The 17,259-nt window shown below is 39.3% G+C and overlaps 1 protein-coding gene across 1 annotated transcript in view; it reads left to right on the top strand.

Moving 5' to 3' along the window:
• BRIP1 (BRCA1 interacting helicase 1) overlaps positions 1-11,969 on the top strand; it is a 114,610-nt gene extending 102,641 nt beyond the window's left edge. The window contains exon 25 of the mRNA XM_062617151.1: positions 10,158-11,969. Coding sequence (XP_062473135.1) covers positions 10,158-10,250 — 93 coding nt within the window. The 3' untranslated portion in view covers positions 10,251-11,969. The remainder of the gene's footprint in view (positions 1-10,157) is intronic.
• Positions 11,970-17,259: the final 5,290 nt, after the last annotated feature.

Genomic DNA, 17,259 nt, shown 5'->3' with positions numbered 1-17,259 from the left:
AAAATATTAGAGATGTTATTCCTAAGGCAACTAAAGGCAGTACAGTTTATCCAATCTTAATAAAACAATCACATCTAAGACATGGAAACATGAAAACATTCTAGGTAATCCCATTAAAGAGTTTACAAGATTGAGCCAGTGCTTTTTATTTTCATTTTTGGGTTTGGGGTTTGTTTGGTTCATTTTGGTATTATTACCTATAAAAGGCTTTGTGTTACATTAGGTAAGCTTTCAGTCCATATAAGCTTTTATTTGTATTGATCTGTGTTTAAATTGTTGCTGTGCTTTGCCTAGAGTCAGTGAACATTCTCCATGTTCTTCATTTTCCATAGTCCTTCCACCCTGTACCCCAGGCTTTACCTCAGGCTTCACCTGTTCAGGCATCCCTATATATGTGGTATAATAGCGTTATACTGATAGAAGAAAGTTCCATTCTGTAGTTTTTAATCAGTTTCTTTTTGTATGGAAATAATTCATATATAAATATTTCTTTACTATAGTGGTTTTACTATAGAGACTTATAGGATAATATTACTTGGCAAGCAAAATAATTCTTAATATGATCCAGAATTTACTTTTAGCCAATTTCTGTCTTCTAATGTCAGGTAGAAACCAAATCATCCTGAAATCAACTGGAGATTAGTCAGGGAAGGAGCCTTGGGAAGGAAGGCATTTTGTCCCATAGCCACAATTTAAAATGCCAAAAGATGTGAAAAATCTGAATATCTTAACTTCAATTTGTAACATCTGTGACTTCAAGCGAGACATAAACAATACTGAATGAATTATAATTTTTGTGCTTCCTCAAAATAACATTGTAAATATTAAAGCCACAAATTATACTTTAAAATGAGACTGGACATTGACTATGATTACTCTGAAAGATGAAGTATTTCATACACAAAGATCAAAGTATGCTGCTTAACTGTTTTGAAGGAGAGATACTTTGTTAGCCAGAAACTCTGGCTTATAGATTCAACTGTTCCTTTTTGTGTAGGTGAAGAAAGAGAGCCAAGTTTTTTCAAGTATTTATTTTAACAATTATTTCTAGGCTTGTCATCTTCTCTGAGGAAGGGACCTCCCGTATTTTGGTTAAGCCATGTGTTTGTCGTGGGAATGTTGGGGTTTCTTCATTCAGCTGCAGTCAAGTTTTGAGCAGCTAATAACAAGTAGCTGAGCAAAACCTCATTTTTCATATTTGGCAGGTTGTCATTGTCTGCACAGCAAGGCTGCTGCTAGGGTTAGCATATTTTCAGCCAACACTGGTTCTGCAAAGTGGTTTCAGTTTTGTGCAGTCCAACCATATACATGATCAAATGTACCCAGCTGCCCACATCCTCTCCAGCCCTGGCAGCGAGGGACAGAACCCATCTTTTCATAGTCTAGGCAGGCCCTAAGAAACAGATTTATCTTTGTCTGAGTGCTTTTAGGATTTCTTCAGCTCCATCCAGACTGACTATATATGACACATTGGCAGACACCAGCTCAGTTCTCCACCTCTGTGTAAGCCCAGGTGAGTGGGGTTTGCATGGTGGAATAGGGTGGACGTATTTTGGGAAACACCAAGAAAGCCAATATCCAAAATTCCCACTGCAGGCCAAGAGCTGCAGCAGCTTCATAATGGCTGCACTTCCCCTGCTTGGGGTTGCATTCATACTCATGGCTTGCATCCCTCAATTTTCCCCTGATGATTTCAAATGGAACAATATGGAGTTCCCATGGTATGTATTTTTTTCCAATGGCCTTCCAGCTTTCCACATCCTGCTCCCATGCCATAGAGGAAATATTCTAGCTCTTCTGCTGCTTGGACTGAGTAGGGATCTGAGTTGTGAAACTTTCTACATTTCAGTGGTGAAAGTTCTGTATCATTCTTTAATATTCTAATAGTTAATACCATTTAAGAAAAATCTCTTAACTCGTGTCAGAAGGAGATACGTAGACCTTCAAGCGTCCTCAGCATTGTTGTACCAGAAAAGGGTGTGTTGGTTTCTATTGCTTCCAAAGAAAGTAAAACCAAGAAAACCCTTAACTTGGTTGTAAAAATCTTACCAGTCTTATTTTTCAGTCATGAGATTTCTGCCTGAAGTACTTTTCTTGGGCTATCTTTGTTTTACACCAAAACAAATACTTTCAAAAATCCATTTTCCATTGATTTTCTTACCCGGCAAGGCAGCTAGGAGCTAATAAAAGGAGGAAGGCTGGTCCAAAGAAAGCACTGTGGCTTTTGTCGATTTACAGAGCTGGTCTGGGGAGCAACAGGAGCTGCTGTCAATCTCCTTTCTTTTCCTTGTTTGCACGGCACAGCTGGAGAAGACCTGGGCATGTACCAGGGCTGGGGCTTCATTCCAATAGCATCCAAATAGAGGGATTAAACTAACATAGACATTCATTTATATTTAAAAATTACACTAAATCACCAACAAGAAACATATGAGACTAATCATAAAGAAAAGCCTGATCTGCATGAGAAGAAAAATCAACTTTGTTGCCAAAGACTCTTTTCCCAGGCACATTGGTAGTGGTGTTCAGCTCAGCAGGTTGCATCAGAACTGGTTCTGTATTTTAAAAATTAATATTAATTTCTAACTATGCATGTGTGTGTGTATGTGCTTGAAGCACCTGGAAAGCTTACTGGAGTAAACACTGCAAAGTATAACAGGTACCACTTGCTCAGAAAAGGGAAGGAGGCAGGCAGGAGGCAGGATCCCCTATTTCTGCTGGTGACGGAAGTTTGCCCGAACATAACCTCCAATACCAGGGTATTAAAAATACCCTCATCCATCTTTTATTTATATACACACATGAAAAGAGCCACTGAACTAATTAACTTGAAGGTATGTAGACTAGGTATGTAGATAAGCAGACTTTAAAGATCTGTTGACTAAGTAGAGCAGCAACATGCTTTGTAAAACATTTTAAAACAATAGTGGTCGTAACTGACAAAAGGGAAGGGGTGATGAGTTACCTTATAATGATCTCCTAATTCAGGCTGAAGCCGGGGCGTTGAAGTCTCACATACCAGTTGTATTTCCAAAGAAAAACGCTAGAGCACATAACCACCAAGGTGTTTCTTGTCTGTCAGGCAGACTGTAGACAGTTTAGAGAACCCTGCTAATGTGTCCAGCATGGAAAGCACAAGCTTGTATAAGCATTGACTCTCTTCTGAATTTGCAGCCCTTTGAAAACTTCTAATTATGTAAATATTGACGTACCTAGATGTGTCTTTGTTAAGATTCCTTCATATGCTGTCTTTCCATCACTTTCCATCCGATTCTTGCCTTGTATTTGACTTTTTGTTGTGGTCAATAGTGTTTCAGTCCTCTCTTAAATCATTATGGCAGCATTTTGTTTTCACAGGAAGTTCTGTGGAGAACCACAGAGGTTTTCAAATGTGAGGCAAGCAGCCTGCTTGTGATTTGAAACAAAACAATCCTTTTTTTTAGCTTTGATTTACTTTCTCGGCATTTTGTAAATGTCCTTAGACTCTAGGAAACTAAGCTAATGTAAATGTATGATTAAATATCCTCAAGATGCAAGTAAAATTTGCTTATGTCTTTAAAGCTGTTAGACTCTCTTAAAGACTGCAGCCAGTTAGTATGCCCCAGGCTCTGCTTCCCTCCATCCAGCATACCCTTTAGAACATTAATTTAATTGTGTTAAATTTCCTAGGGGTGTTAATTGAAGATGTTGGAAGTAAAGGTATGAATCCTGGTTCAGAGTCGCAAATGTTTTATTTCATCTCCAGATAGATTATTTTTAAGTGATGTGTAATTCGGTTTTCATTTCCTCTCCATTTTATTTAAACAAAAGGCTTTCTGCATTGTTATTTGCTGTTGCAGTTAATATGTGCATTAAGAGTAGCAAAAGTTAATCTCGTAGCATAGGAGACTTGTACGCTACTTGGAAAGTTTAATCCATCATCCTGTGTTTATTTGTCAGCTGTTTAGATTTCATTCACTTTGAGTCACAATCTTTTCTCTCCAACTTGTGTGTGAAGTATGAAATAAGTTCAAGATGTGTATGTAAGTGTGCGTATGCATGTCTCAACTTCTATTCTGGCAATCAAAGATTGACTCATTTCTTTCTTGGTTTTCCTGAAGAACTTGACTGCAAATCAAGATGCTTGGGATGGGAAAAGTATCCGTAAACCCCCTAACTGTAATTGGAAATCTCAGGTTCAATACAAGCTGTACAGACAGATCACATATAAAGCCAGTGCTGTTTTGAACATTGTCATCTTGAATATATCTGATGAAAAATAGTTCTGCCTTTTCACACTTCTCCCTCCTACTTTCCCTTGAGATAAATGTATATATATGTTGTAAATGATACATTGGTGGGAGGCTACTAATGTAGGTGACCAGAGCACTCATGTGCAAATAAAACTGCCTTGTTTTTCAAACTGGAGTTATGGCATGTTGTGTTCAGTATAGTATTTATTTGTATGATGTTTCAGCCTTAGGAAATTCTTTTTAGTTGTATTATTGCCATTATTTTCTTTTTATTAACACATTCACAGCATGTCAATAACCTTTATGCCTATGTAAACTGACAGGCTATACTCAATTATTACTCAAGGTTGCTCCTTTCTCCAGTTGCACACGGGCTGATCCATACTTCTGGTATCAGCAAGTTTCCAAGGATGGTTTTTGATGGAGTTTCAAACTGAAAGCAGGGCCCGAATGCTCAGTCCCACAGTTCTTCCTGACCACAGTACCTTGTCACCCTGTGGGAAGTGCCACTCAAATGGAGCAGTGTCAATGAAAGCTCTCATCTTTCAGCTGGTGAAAGCTGCTCTCTGCCTGGAGCCAAGTCAGTGCAATAAGCTTCAGAACACTGCAGGCTTCCATACTCTGTGAATCCAAGTTGTTGCTTTTCCCTGTAATCAGCCAGAAAAAGGGTTTTGAAAGGCTCCAGAGTGAATTACAGAATATGGCTGGACCCATCTGCCCCCAAACAGTGTGGCTGAAACAGGATGAGATAAAGGAAGAATCCCACCATCAAAATGGACTTGTTTAGGCAGTACAGCTGACAGGTGAGCACCACAGCTGTCAAATACTTACCACAACCAGTATATTTCTGCTTTTAATATTAAAAGTGTGTCAGAATTTCCATTATAAACCACTTATTTTGTGGGTTTATAGCTTTGCCATAAAAATACACCTTAGGTTGAGTCTTGGCATGCAGCCATTTGGCTTCTTCTAGCACAATATTAATTCAGAACATCCAGACAGTGTTTTTAAACACCAGTATCTGAAAAGTCATTGCTTCTTTTTTCTCAAGTACCTTGTTTTCTGCAGGACTTGCAGGAACTTAAGGTGGCCAGATAGAATTTCATCAAGAATCTGCAATGTCTGTAAGCCCTTTCTGGAAGGACTGAGGCCTCTGATAAGAAAGAAAGATCTGGGGACAACTACAAAATTCCAAAGCAAGATGGGAAGGCTGGATACAGACCTCCAAGACTGAACTGACAAGATGACTGTTTGGTTCAGCAGTCTGACTGCCATCACCCGGAAAGCTTATCAGCAGATAGCAGAAAGCAAGATAGTTTTGGCCAGCCTGGATCTTTGGCTACAACATATAAAGATATAAGACAAAGTATAAAATTTGGAGTGAAATCCAAGAATCTTAGGTCACATCTGAAGTCCATAGTGTAACAAAATGATTGTCAGTTAGTGATCTCTGTGAGACAAGAAATTAGGAGAAAAAGCACTTGTAATTTGAAATTTACATATACTCAGATGGGGTATTTCAGATCAGCTCAAAAAGTATCAAACCCTTTACTTCTGAGCTGTAGGCTTCAGGAGGAACACATGTGGTCTGTTCAAATCGCAGCCCCAGTGAATGACTGGAAAGATGGACAGAAACTGGAGCTCCTAGCAGCCAAATCCTGTAACTCAAGTACTGTTTATAAAATGACTGATGAAAAGGGGCAATCCTAATCTGATCCCTGGCCTTACTGCACAATTAGGAAAAGTGATAATCTTGGTTTGTAAAACAAGGAAAATTGGCAGCTGTGGAAAAAATTAAAGGAAGTAGTTCAGTTAAATATTAGACTTATGAAAAAATTGGCCATAAAAGCCATTCTGAGGCTGGCCAGGACAGAGCCTCAGAAACGTCTAGGGAAAGTTCTTCAATCAGTTCAGGAAATGTGAAGACATGAAGCTGAAAGTGCTGAGCTCCAAAGGAATGAGGATAAAGCTTATAGCTTTTCTCTAGATTTGGTCAGTTTACTTTTTGAATCTATATTAGGGTCCATGAAATGAATGGACTAAAATATCCTTTCTCAAGCTGAAGTTATTGCACTAGGTGGACTGAAAAAGAACAGATTGGTCTCAAGCAGGGAGAGTGACTGCTGGCAAACATGACGGATCCAAAAGGTGGGAAAATTGGTTTTGAAAATTTGTCTCTTCTGAGCAAGAAATGTAACTAAAATGACAGATAAGCTATGGGAAGATTTGGACTTCATTATAGCCTCTAATTTGTAGAGGCTCTAATTTGTAAGACAATACTTCCAGTATGGAGTAATACATGCTGGAAGTATTGTCTTACAAATTAAATCTCCAGAAATCTTTAATTGTGTGGCCCAGGTGAAGCTTAGGATTTGCAGGTAACTGATTTGCAGTGAGCAGATTTTCCTCATAGAGCAGTGAACTCTACAGCAGCTACTTGTTGCAGTATCTTTTTACCCAAGTAAAGGCAGACTGATGAAAACATCATTTCAAGGGCCATTTTAAGATGCTGCTACATCTGAAGGAAAGGTTCATTTTCTCTTGCACTAAGAAATTCAGATTTTACATTCAGTTAAACGCTGAGCTGCAGCATGGTCTCAGGTGAATTCTTCATCGTGTATGATGCTGTAAGTAGGTATACCTGCTCTAGCTTTAACCCAGCTAGCACAACTAACTGTGTCAAAATACAGCTTAGAAATCAGTACAAGTCACAGAAGTCGAGTAAGTACCTCTAGGCTGCACTGAGCTTGCAAAGTTAGAGTGGCCATTGCTGGTGGTACTAGTGTTAGCAGCAATGAAGACACCATGGCTGAGCCAAAATTGCAACTTTGGTGCACTGTTTAGATCCCCCAAATCTTTTTCCAGTTAAAAAATCAGTTCTCTGAATCCAGCCTGCACACAGTGGTTTACCACAGACTGGTTCTGAGGGAAACCAGCCCATTACACCCCACCTCCCTGTTTAGCAAAGGCAAAGCTGTAAGAAGTGCTACTGGGCATCGAAGAAATGAACCGGGATGAGATAAGTGAGCTTTGCACAATTTTTGGACCTCACTCGCAGTTCTGATTAAAGTCAAATGGTGACCTGAGCAGATTCTGTGGAGCCAATAACAGAAAAAGGGGGAGGGAAGAGCTTTCAGAGCAGGACAAGGCTTACTGCAACTTAAAAAGATGTCTTTTGGCTCAGCACCTGCTGCATTTTAGAGGATGTGGAGAAGGTATGGTACAGCATGCCTGTTTTAGATTATCTCTTGACTATATCTTGATGTGAAATACAACACTTGAACAGGAACTGACATATTTACAAATGGTCTATAATACACTGAAAGTCATCAACCTGAAATCAAATCCAAAGACAAGTGAATCATTGCAAGCAGAAGTAGTTAATTGTGAGTACACAGCCAGCCGGGGACTGACTTTCGCAGACAAAAAGAAAATGAAGGCAGGATAGTCCTGACCAGCTCTCCATGCAGTGGCTGTCAGGTAAATGTTTCTGGGTTTTTTAATGATTACTGCTACTACTAGTTCAGGCAGTTTATTTGTGGCTTTGTTAATATTGTAAAACCACAGCATGAGCTTGGTGCGAAGAAAGCCGTGTCAGTGGCTAGCATAGTGTGATTTAACATCTTTTATTTTTTAAAACAGCTCTTGTAACTGCTCCCATTTTAGCTTCCCCATGTTTCAAACACCTTTCAGGCTGGACGCAGATGCTTATGGTCTGGGGGCAGTTTTGACAGAGGAAATCAAAGGACTTGGGAAGATGGTGACCTATTACAATGAAAAGTTTATGTTCTCGGGAGAGAAATTAATAGTCTGCTCAAAGAACATCTGACAGTGGTTAAATCTATAGGACATTTTTCAGTTCCATTTCTTTGGAAAAGGATATATGGTTCGGACAAATCCTCAGCAGGCTGCAGGGGCTCTGAGGGGCACATTGCCTTCTGATTGCAGCGGGGAAAAATGTTGTGCTTCCATGGTGTCAAACAGGCTTGAGCACAGGTTTATGTAGAGAGCAACACTGGAGGCTCCCTACCAACATTGTCCTATCTCAACACACAAGGAGCAGGTCATATGGGGAACCCGTCATAGTAGCCCAATGTCCAATTGTCAAAGTGGCTCTCCTGAAAGTATGTGTTCCTTTGGGACAGGGAATTGGAGTGGTGGGCAAAACCATCATCTCTTATTGTGGGATTCCTGCTGTGTACAGAATTATGGACTCCTTCTTGTAAACAAGCATAGTTGTATTGAAGAAACACATGGCTCTATCATCCATTAGTTTCTCCTGACATAAGCATGCAATAAATTGAATTTTATTGTTTTGTTAGTGTTCAAGGAAGTGTGCTGCTCTTAAATTCTCCATCTCTACTGTTAGATGAAGCAAAGAAAATCTGTACCTCAGTGAAGGCCTGATACACCACCATGTGCCTGAAACATATGTGGTTTTATCTATCTATAAAATATTGTGATGATTTCTGGGGTCTATGCATGTGAACTAAGTAATAGGCTGAATATTTTCTTCCTACGTTAAACCAAGTGCTATGAAATTTTGAGGAGTTTTTGCTATTGCAGAGATTAAGCTTTGAAGTTTAGTATTTAAAGCCATGCTTTCTTAAATATCTTATTTTTCTGTATCTGAACAATCATGGAGCAGTCATGTTACATTTCTAGTGTCTCATTTACATGTGCAGCAACAGACCATGATACCGGAGTTACAGAAGCCAAGGGACGTAAGTGCAAGGGTTTAAACCGTTCAGGTTAAACACAGGTATCTCAATGTCCGGACACAATAGGCAGCTGAAAACTGAAAGAACAAAAAACTAAGAAAGTGGACAATTATGAATAATCTTCTTTAATCACATTTATTTAATTTTAAAGCTATTTGAAGCTTTCATCAAGCAATAGAAGGGATCAAACACTGGAAAATCAGTTGTGTAAAGATTTTCATCACTTTGTAAAACCTCTTTTGAATGAGCTCGCACATAGGCGGTACTTCTAGGTTAGTATCCAGTGACACTGACCTACACCAGCAGGGCCACATTTCAGTGAAACAGGGATGGGTTTTTTCCATGTGCCAGCTGTTGATGTGCTTTTTATACTGCACACCAGGAACATTTTTAAAACAGGAGTGGGAAGAAGAGCATCAGAAAACTGGTTCTGAATGGAGGAGGCCCTCCTGCAGAAACAAGCCTATTCCATTAGGTAGCAGATTCATTTAGCTGTTATTTGAGCCTCTGAATCAATGACCCCCAATACATATGTACTTGGGAGGTGCTTGGATTCTGGATCTGAATTCACAAGATCTGAGCACCTAGGCAGGATTCAAAGTAATTTGTGCTTTAACATTTGACCTGTTGGGGGCTGTAAGGAAGAAGGTTTGAGGTTGTTTGATGTTTCTGATTTGTGTGGCTTGGTCTCCATTCTCATTTCACCCTTAGTGTGCCTGCTTAGCCACTCAGCATAACAGCTGCTCCTCGGAAATGCTCAGTCGTCCAGTAGATCCTTGGGGTAGAATTGTGAGAACTCATGTATGTACTTCATGGGTTTGGTGCAAGAATGCTGAATGTCAGATTTAGATGATTTCTTCTGGATCCCTTTAAAATCCATTAATCTTTAAAGAGCTGGGGCTTTAATAGCTAATAGTCCATTCCAGCAAAGTGCTGAGCTCCCTCAATTCAAAACATCTTGCAGAATGAGGCCAAAGATTGTGAGTTCGGAAGAGGTGTGAGGAGAGCTTTATTAGCATGGCACATATTTAACCCATAGGAAAATCCACAAATTTTACTCATTTTAAGTGTATTTCACACTTTTTGACTCTTTGAAATAACCACATTTGTAAGACTTATTTTAATGAATAGAGCTCTTTATGTACCAAGGCAAACCTTTTTTCCCCCTAAATATAGTACTTTTAAAATACTATTTCTTTTGTAGGTCTGGCTGCTTCCATCGTCTGTTCGTTACTGCTTACTGCTGCAGAACACTCAAGAACTGAAAACAGGCTATTTAGATTATACTTTGTCTTAAAAGTTTTTTGCTGATCCATACCACATATTCATCAGGACCAATAGGAAAGATAAGTAAAGGAGTTTGTTATTTATTGCCAGCTCTGATAAAGCTATTCTTCAGTCCAAGTGGAACAGCAGCACAATCTTTGTGTATGAGTGATGGGAAAGAGCTACACAATCACAAACTCTGGGTCCATTGAAGTCAGTGGGGTTCTGCCATTTGACTTCAACAAGGCAAGGGCTTCACCATGTTTAAAAGAAATGTTTCACTGGGACTATTGTCTGAATGCTGGTAAACACATGATTTTAAAATCTTCCTTTTCACATTTGAATGCTTGTTTACCTCACATGCACCTCAAAGTAATTTGATACAAAAACTTCTCATCAGTATGATTTTATTTCAGGTTGGGTTTGAATTGGTTCCCTTTTTCATTTCTTGTGCGTTTAGAGACCCCACGTGGCAATGTCTGGGCTAAAAACATGGTGGGGGAGTATTCATATATTTTGTGTTGCCAGGACTTACACTGAATTAAAGAAAAACAGAAATGAAAACATTTGCATTTGTCTATGTAATTAAAAAAAGTCACATAAAGTTGGGCCCAAGGTCGTGAGGGTGTCACTTTAATGAGCAGAAACCTTCACCTTTTTTGCAAGCACACCGTAAGTGGAGAGGCATACATGTCATATCTACCATATCGATGTCATGTTAGAGTATGTAAAAAACCCCTCTATTTGTCTTAGGAAATATCGAAAACTTTTATAGGGAATTTGGAAAATATTTTTTGGCTAGCATGAAAGGTAAAATCCTGCAGCACAAAGTACAGACATGGGCACAGAGACTGAACAGACGGGCTGCTGTAAAACAACCATTTAATAAGGCATTAAAATGCCATCGACTCGGACACATAAAAAAAAAGCTATGAAAACAAATGCCTTTCAAATAATTAGGATCTTATGCTTGAGACCAGTGTTGATCTCCATGCAGAGATTTTCCTGCTGAAATCAGACCAGTCTAAGTCTGATCGTCTAAGGAAGGAATTAGCAGCGTATAAATCGGCTGCTGCTTGAGATTTTTCTGTTTCTGCTGTACATAGCCATTCATATAAATGGTCACTTCAGCCTTTCTATCTCCTCCTTTCTGTTTCATAAAGTATTTTGGAATACATTTGATTTAGTATGCCAGGATAATTTTCTGATTGAATCTCAGATTTTTATCAGGAGCGTGTGACACAGTTCAATTACTTGCTTTTAGCCACACTGGGTGGGTGAGTCTAAGCCATGCTAACACATGCAGCCAGAAATAGCTGCAGAACTCTTTTTTGTTCTTGCAAATGTAGTGTGACTTTGTTTTCACTTCAGCTACTGTACTTGCATTGGTTTTAAGATTTAACACTAGTTTGTAGTGGTAGCTGGTGTGTAAAGTATATCAAATTGTTGTATAAGTTTATCCTTGAATGTAATAAGAAAATTATTCCAGAGCTATTTAATCACCTATAATACATACAAATATATCCGAATTGGCCATTCATGTCTGTGTGCTTAAGTTAAGCCTGGGTCACAACTGTCATGATTAGCACAGCTCAGAAAAGCTACACTGAGTGTATTTGGAAGGGTGTGCATCTGCGATAACGTAATTAATGTGATAACAAAAAATAATAGTGCTGCTGTCTAAGAGATGAGAATCAGCTTCTCAACTTGAAGTTGGAATTTAATGCATTTTATTACAAAAGCAATGTTAAATGCATATTGGTTTTCTGATTTAATAATAAAGTTACTGGTTTGATCTCTATTTTACTGAATGCTAACATCATGATCTTGGAGAAATTAATAACTAATGTACATCCCTTCTGTGTTTCATCTTTTTTCCTGTTTTGTCATTAGCCAACAGCTAGCTCCTAAGGGCACATATTTTTAAATCTCTAATCCTGCATGTGTCTGTCTTTCAGAGCTGTAGTTTCAGATATTCTTCAATGTTGTGGTTTTAAGACATAGAACTGTGTCCCTTGGTAAGAGCCCTGTGTGTAACTTTCATAACCATCAGAATAGGAGATCTTTCTCTTGATATTGTGATTCCTTCTATTAATCTGTTTTATATGACTTTCTGCTAGCCTGGGTTTTCAAGGTGTGAAAATTTGCACTGCAGAGGTATTTTATGGATTGCAACCATCATTTCAGAATAGCATTCTAAATAATTGGTCTGGTTATAAAGATTTGAGCAGCATTTTTAGGTTCCTATGAATTGCTGTTGAGCCTGAGTTGCCATTTGGCTAGAAGTATGTCCCAGTTAGTGGCCATTCTATCTAGCACTGGCAGGATGCAAGTGATTCTTTATGTATGTTTTATTGTTTTTAAGTAGTCGTAAATGATTAGTCCAAAAGAGTAGCATAAAACTTCGAACTAGTCCCCTGCAGGAGTCGGCTGGAGGAAATTAAAGGATCAACAACATAAGGGAAGCACTGAGGTAGGATTGTTCCAGGCTGCAGCCACAGGCTTTCACATGCACTCAGGAAATTGACTTCATCAAAAGCCGAGGATGCAGGCGTGAGGATGAGGAGGACAACACAGGTGATGATTCTAAATCATAGCTCAATGTCACGTCATTTTCCAAGGGAGAGGTTTCCTCCCCACCTTGAAAAAAGCAGGTTTTTCTATATAAATTTGAATCTTCTCTTTATGAATTAATAAAAAGACAGCACAAATCTGAGCTGTAAATCTGATATAATGTAATAAATAATGAAGACTCAGTTTCCCCCAAATAATAGCAGTTGGTTTTTTTGCATAAGAAGGATTCCCTATAGGCTCTGCTGCTAGTTCCAGGGTTACTGCTTTGTGCCCCATGTGTGGATTCATGTGTTTGTGTGTGTGAGAGCTGTAAAACCAGTGACTCAGAAGTGCTGGGGACTTACAGTCAGGCATGGCATTTTCCTTAAGGCTTTAAGTAAATTCATACTGCAGAAATGTGGATCTTCTGGGCCTGAGATGAAGCTGAAACTTTTCTAGTGGAGCAGGAAAGATCACATGAAGGGAAATGCATAAATCTACATCTGGAGCCAAGTATGCTGGGAAAGCGTAAAGAGATGGGAGAGCAGGAGTGCCAGAGCAGGGCTGAGAGTGAGATTCCAAGGGGAAAAGTAGAAGAAAGAAAAAGGAATGTCCCAGGAATGAAGCTCTTATAATGTTCAAAACTTTCATCAGAAGTAAAACACTGGAAAGCTATAATCCCAATAAGGAAATTAGAACAAAAATTAACAATATTCAGCTATTCAGATGTCAAAAGAAATAGCAGAGTTATTGGTGTTAGAGGTTATTGCCAGGAGGGAAAAACTCAGCATGTCTTGGGTAATTAAGCTTCATTGGAGAGCATGGATCACTTCTCCAGGTAAGAAATGCTTTTATAACATGGCATCTTTTGCTATTATAGTTAAACACCATGGGCTATTCTGCATATGAAGTCTTAAACACTTTAGCCCTTTATCATGGGATTTTACTGGCCAGGCATGTGTGTTCTTATGGCAAAAAACATCGACTGCTATAAAAAAAAGAAACCCAAACATTTCTTTTTATTACTCAACTTGCTGTACTTTTTTATATATTGAGCCAAATTCATCCCTTGTGTAGCTCAGCTGAAGCCAATAAGGCTAGATTTGGCCAACGTCTGTGTGAGAAAGGTGGTGACAATTAAAATATATTGTTTAATAATGAGAGCTATGGTAGCGAAGTGTCTTTGTGTCTATGAAATTATACACCACGACATCACATTGCCAGTATAGAGCTGGGACTAACAAAACATACAAGGCCAGTTTCTGATGGAAAAGCAAAAGCACTCTAACTTTTATTATTATGATGAAATATCACAAAGGAATTTGAGCAAGACTAATTTAGGTAACATCTCCAGAAGTCTCATGGATAGTGTAGCAGTTTACCATGGAGCAAGCTGTTTAAAAATGTTTCTTGAGTGGTTTTCATATGTGGCTATCAAGGACAGTATGACTGGCTGTTATTAGCAGTAAGTAAAAGAACAGGTTTTACTTCATTTATATGTTAGTGATTTTCAGTAATATTACAAAAAGGCATGTACCCTATGAAATGAAATGCGTGGACAGCCATTGTTATCACTTTATATTGGCAGTTTCCAGTTGTTCCTCATTGTACCAACACATAAAAGATGTTGTTGATACCCTCAAGATCTGAAGATCCTTCCTATTTAGACAGTGTGATATCCAAAGCCTGTTGCACAGCCAGCCCCCTATGCAACACCTGAACCAATGGATTTTGTTTACCTGCTGGCAACGATGGGCTGTACGCAAGAGCTCTTTTTTGTATTGCTGTTGATAAGTCACAGTGACTTTTATAAGCCAAAACCTTACTGTACTATCTGCTCACTTTTATCCTTCTACTGAAGTTTTGGGGTAATTATTATTCATAGCCAGTAACCATATCCCTAATTCCAAGCTCTCCATGTGTGCTGCCAGGAAGCCTGGCTCAGCTCTTCTCTGTGTCGAGTGTTTGGTCAAACATTTTACTGGGTGCTGTGTCCCCTTCTTGCCAAGCAGGGAGGTGGAAAGATGAGAGGAATAACCAGAGCCATTTCCCTTGGGCCTGGAGGGCTCAGGAAAAGTCTTTTACCCTGGAGGCCCCCTGCTCCTTCCCCTCTACTGTGACCCTTTGCAGCTGCCTCTGGGCTACCTGTCAGTATGCTTTAGGAACTGGGGCTGGGAAAGGTCAGAGGAATAAGAGGACAGATATTTTGTTGAGCCAAGAAATGAGCTAGCTTTTGATGGCCCTGCTCAGGAGCATAAAGAAAACAATTCCTAGCCTATGCAGCTAATAGAGTGCAGCAGAAAAGGTTTAAGGAGCCCAAAGATATAAAATACTACAGATGCAACGAGTTTCTGAGTTCCTCTAATGCTACTGATCTTCTAAGGAATCTCTGACACCCAAAAAATGAGGGGAGGGGGAACTACAGAACAACAGAACAACAGAAAAATAGGTTTTGCTGTGCTCATTGCTCATTCTGAATCTTTTTTATAGAAATGTGGCCTTTGGCATTGAACTCGGATAACATTTTATAAGAAGAAAGCATGATTCATTGAAATGGTGCACTTTAGTGTCTATGGAAAGGAAAACTGGGAAGGACACAAAAGAAGCTAGGCTGTGGAAAACCAATTCAAGGAACCACTGCCACACGAAGAATCTCAGTCTGCTTTAAGGAACAACAGAAAGGAACAAAATATTTCCAAGGAAACATCTGGGCACATTGTTGGAGCCCAGTAAGGAATTATTACTATATTAGCCTGTCACAAAAGGGTCATATGGTACATGTGGTAGGAGAATAAACTGAAATTAATAGGAATTTTTTTATTAGCACTGATGTGATGATCAAGACTGTAAAAATGAACTTTAACCAAAGTAGTAAGAGATCCCAGAGGGAAGGGGATGTTTAGTGTGTCTTAAATAGGGTAAAAGTTACTTTTCTCTTTTTTCACACATTATCAGAGACCTATTTTTTTTCATACTGTGAAGAGCATGGCTGTGTTATCCACAGCTTTTTACATGCTAAGTGGTTAAAACAAGAGACCACTGAAGCTGTTGACTCAATGCTAAGTGATATTGCAGTGCAGGCAATTCCTGAACTCATCCAGTGCTGTCAAACTTTGCAATATGTGACTGGTGGTCATTTAGGCCCCCAGTTTCAGTTATAGGGAACTGTGAACTTCAGCTTACGCACTGAGCATAACTGCACTGTTACATTACTCACACAGCACGTAAGCACAAGTGCATGTATTCACCAGGGACAGTCAGGTCCTCAGGCAACTCAGTTGCATGTTGCCAGTTGCTTTTACTCTTCAGCAAATATATGTAGTTATTTATTTATTCACCCTTTCCTTTCTGTTTTCCAGTTCACGCTTTTCTTGTATTTAATTCCTGGCTGCTGGTGTCCTGCTTCCCCCTCTTTTGCTGTTAATAGGATGAAAACTGATTTTCCAGCAATCCAATTAACTACTTCCCAGAGGTGAGTGAATATTATTTTCATGTTATGCTTGAGAGAAGCAAGTAGTTCACTGATGGCTGTAGACTGAATCATTGCTGTGGGTATTAGCTTGTAAATCCTGAATTTCTCTGGACTTCTTAGCCTGCAATTAGAGCTATTTTCTCCTTTGAAACCACAGCAAAGAGGAACATAAATATAGTTTTTTAGCTTCACGTGTGTTGATTTACGTAGTAGCTGATCTAAATGATAGTTAAGTAACGGCTTCTTTGCATCTTTAACTCAGCATTTGTCCGGAGAGCAAGCTATGTCTGCAGTAGACATTAAAACACACAATAAGCTAGGGGAAGCACATTCGGTCACACTTTGAACATGCTATTCCACTTTAGTGGCATGTGCCCTAGCTCGGGATGTGCAGGCATAGTCCTTGTTTCCCCTGGGTTCTCAGAGCATCGGAATATCACTGTTTCTAGGTTCTTGATTCAATGTCTCTGCTGCTCCTGAGTTTCTGGGTAGGATGCTTAGTGGATCCATCAAGACATCAGTATTCCAACCCTCAGTTGCTTCACTCTAAATGTCCTGCCTATGTTGAAGTATAAGGTTTGCCCTCTTGCTTTCCCAAGCACACCCCTTCAGTCTGCTTGCATTGATACCTTCCAGTCTTAAGGTGCTTGGGCAATGTTTATGCCAAAAGTTAAAACTCCTTTCTCCTTACATGTTACTGATGAGGGAATGTAGAAAAACTGCACATCCTCCAAACTTTTCTGTGACCGGCACGTGCTCAGCTCTAACACTGAATGTAAATCTAGTCCTTCGCTGTGATACTGGACAGAAATCCCAGTGGAAGTCTTTCCTGCCTCTAACCTGTCTGCTTGCCTTCATAATGATAAATGGTGGGAGGGAAAGTATAAGGGAGGGGGAAGACTGTCTAGGCTTTGAACTGGTTGTGTCTCAAGAAGGATGAGAAGGAAGAATGCAGATTCATTTAAAACAGAAATTTTATATGGCTAAGATCTTTGGTATTTTTCTCTACTTGGGC

The sequence above is a fragment of the Pezoporus occidentalis genome, unplaced genomic scaffold (genome assembly GCF_034315485.1).
Source record: "Pezoporus occidentalis ecotype Australia unplaced genomic scaffold, CSIRO_AGI_Poc_V1 ctg192, whole genome shotgun sequence".
In the NCBI taxonomy this organism is placed as follows: domain Eukaryota; kingdom Metazoa; phylum Chordata; class Aves; order Psittaciformes; family Psittacidae; genus Pezoporus; species Pezoporus occidentalis.
Note: the sequence above shows the minus strand (reverse complement) of the source record. Positions and strands in the feature narration are given on the sequence as shown.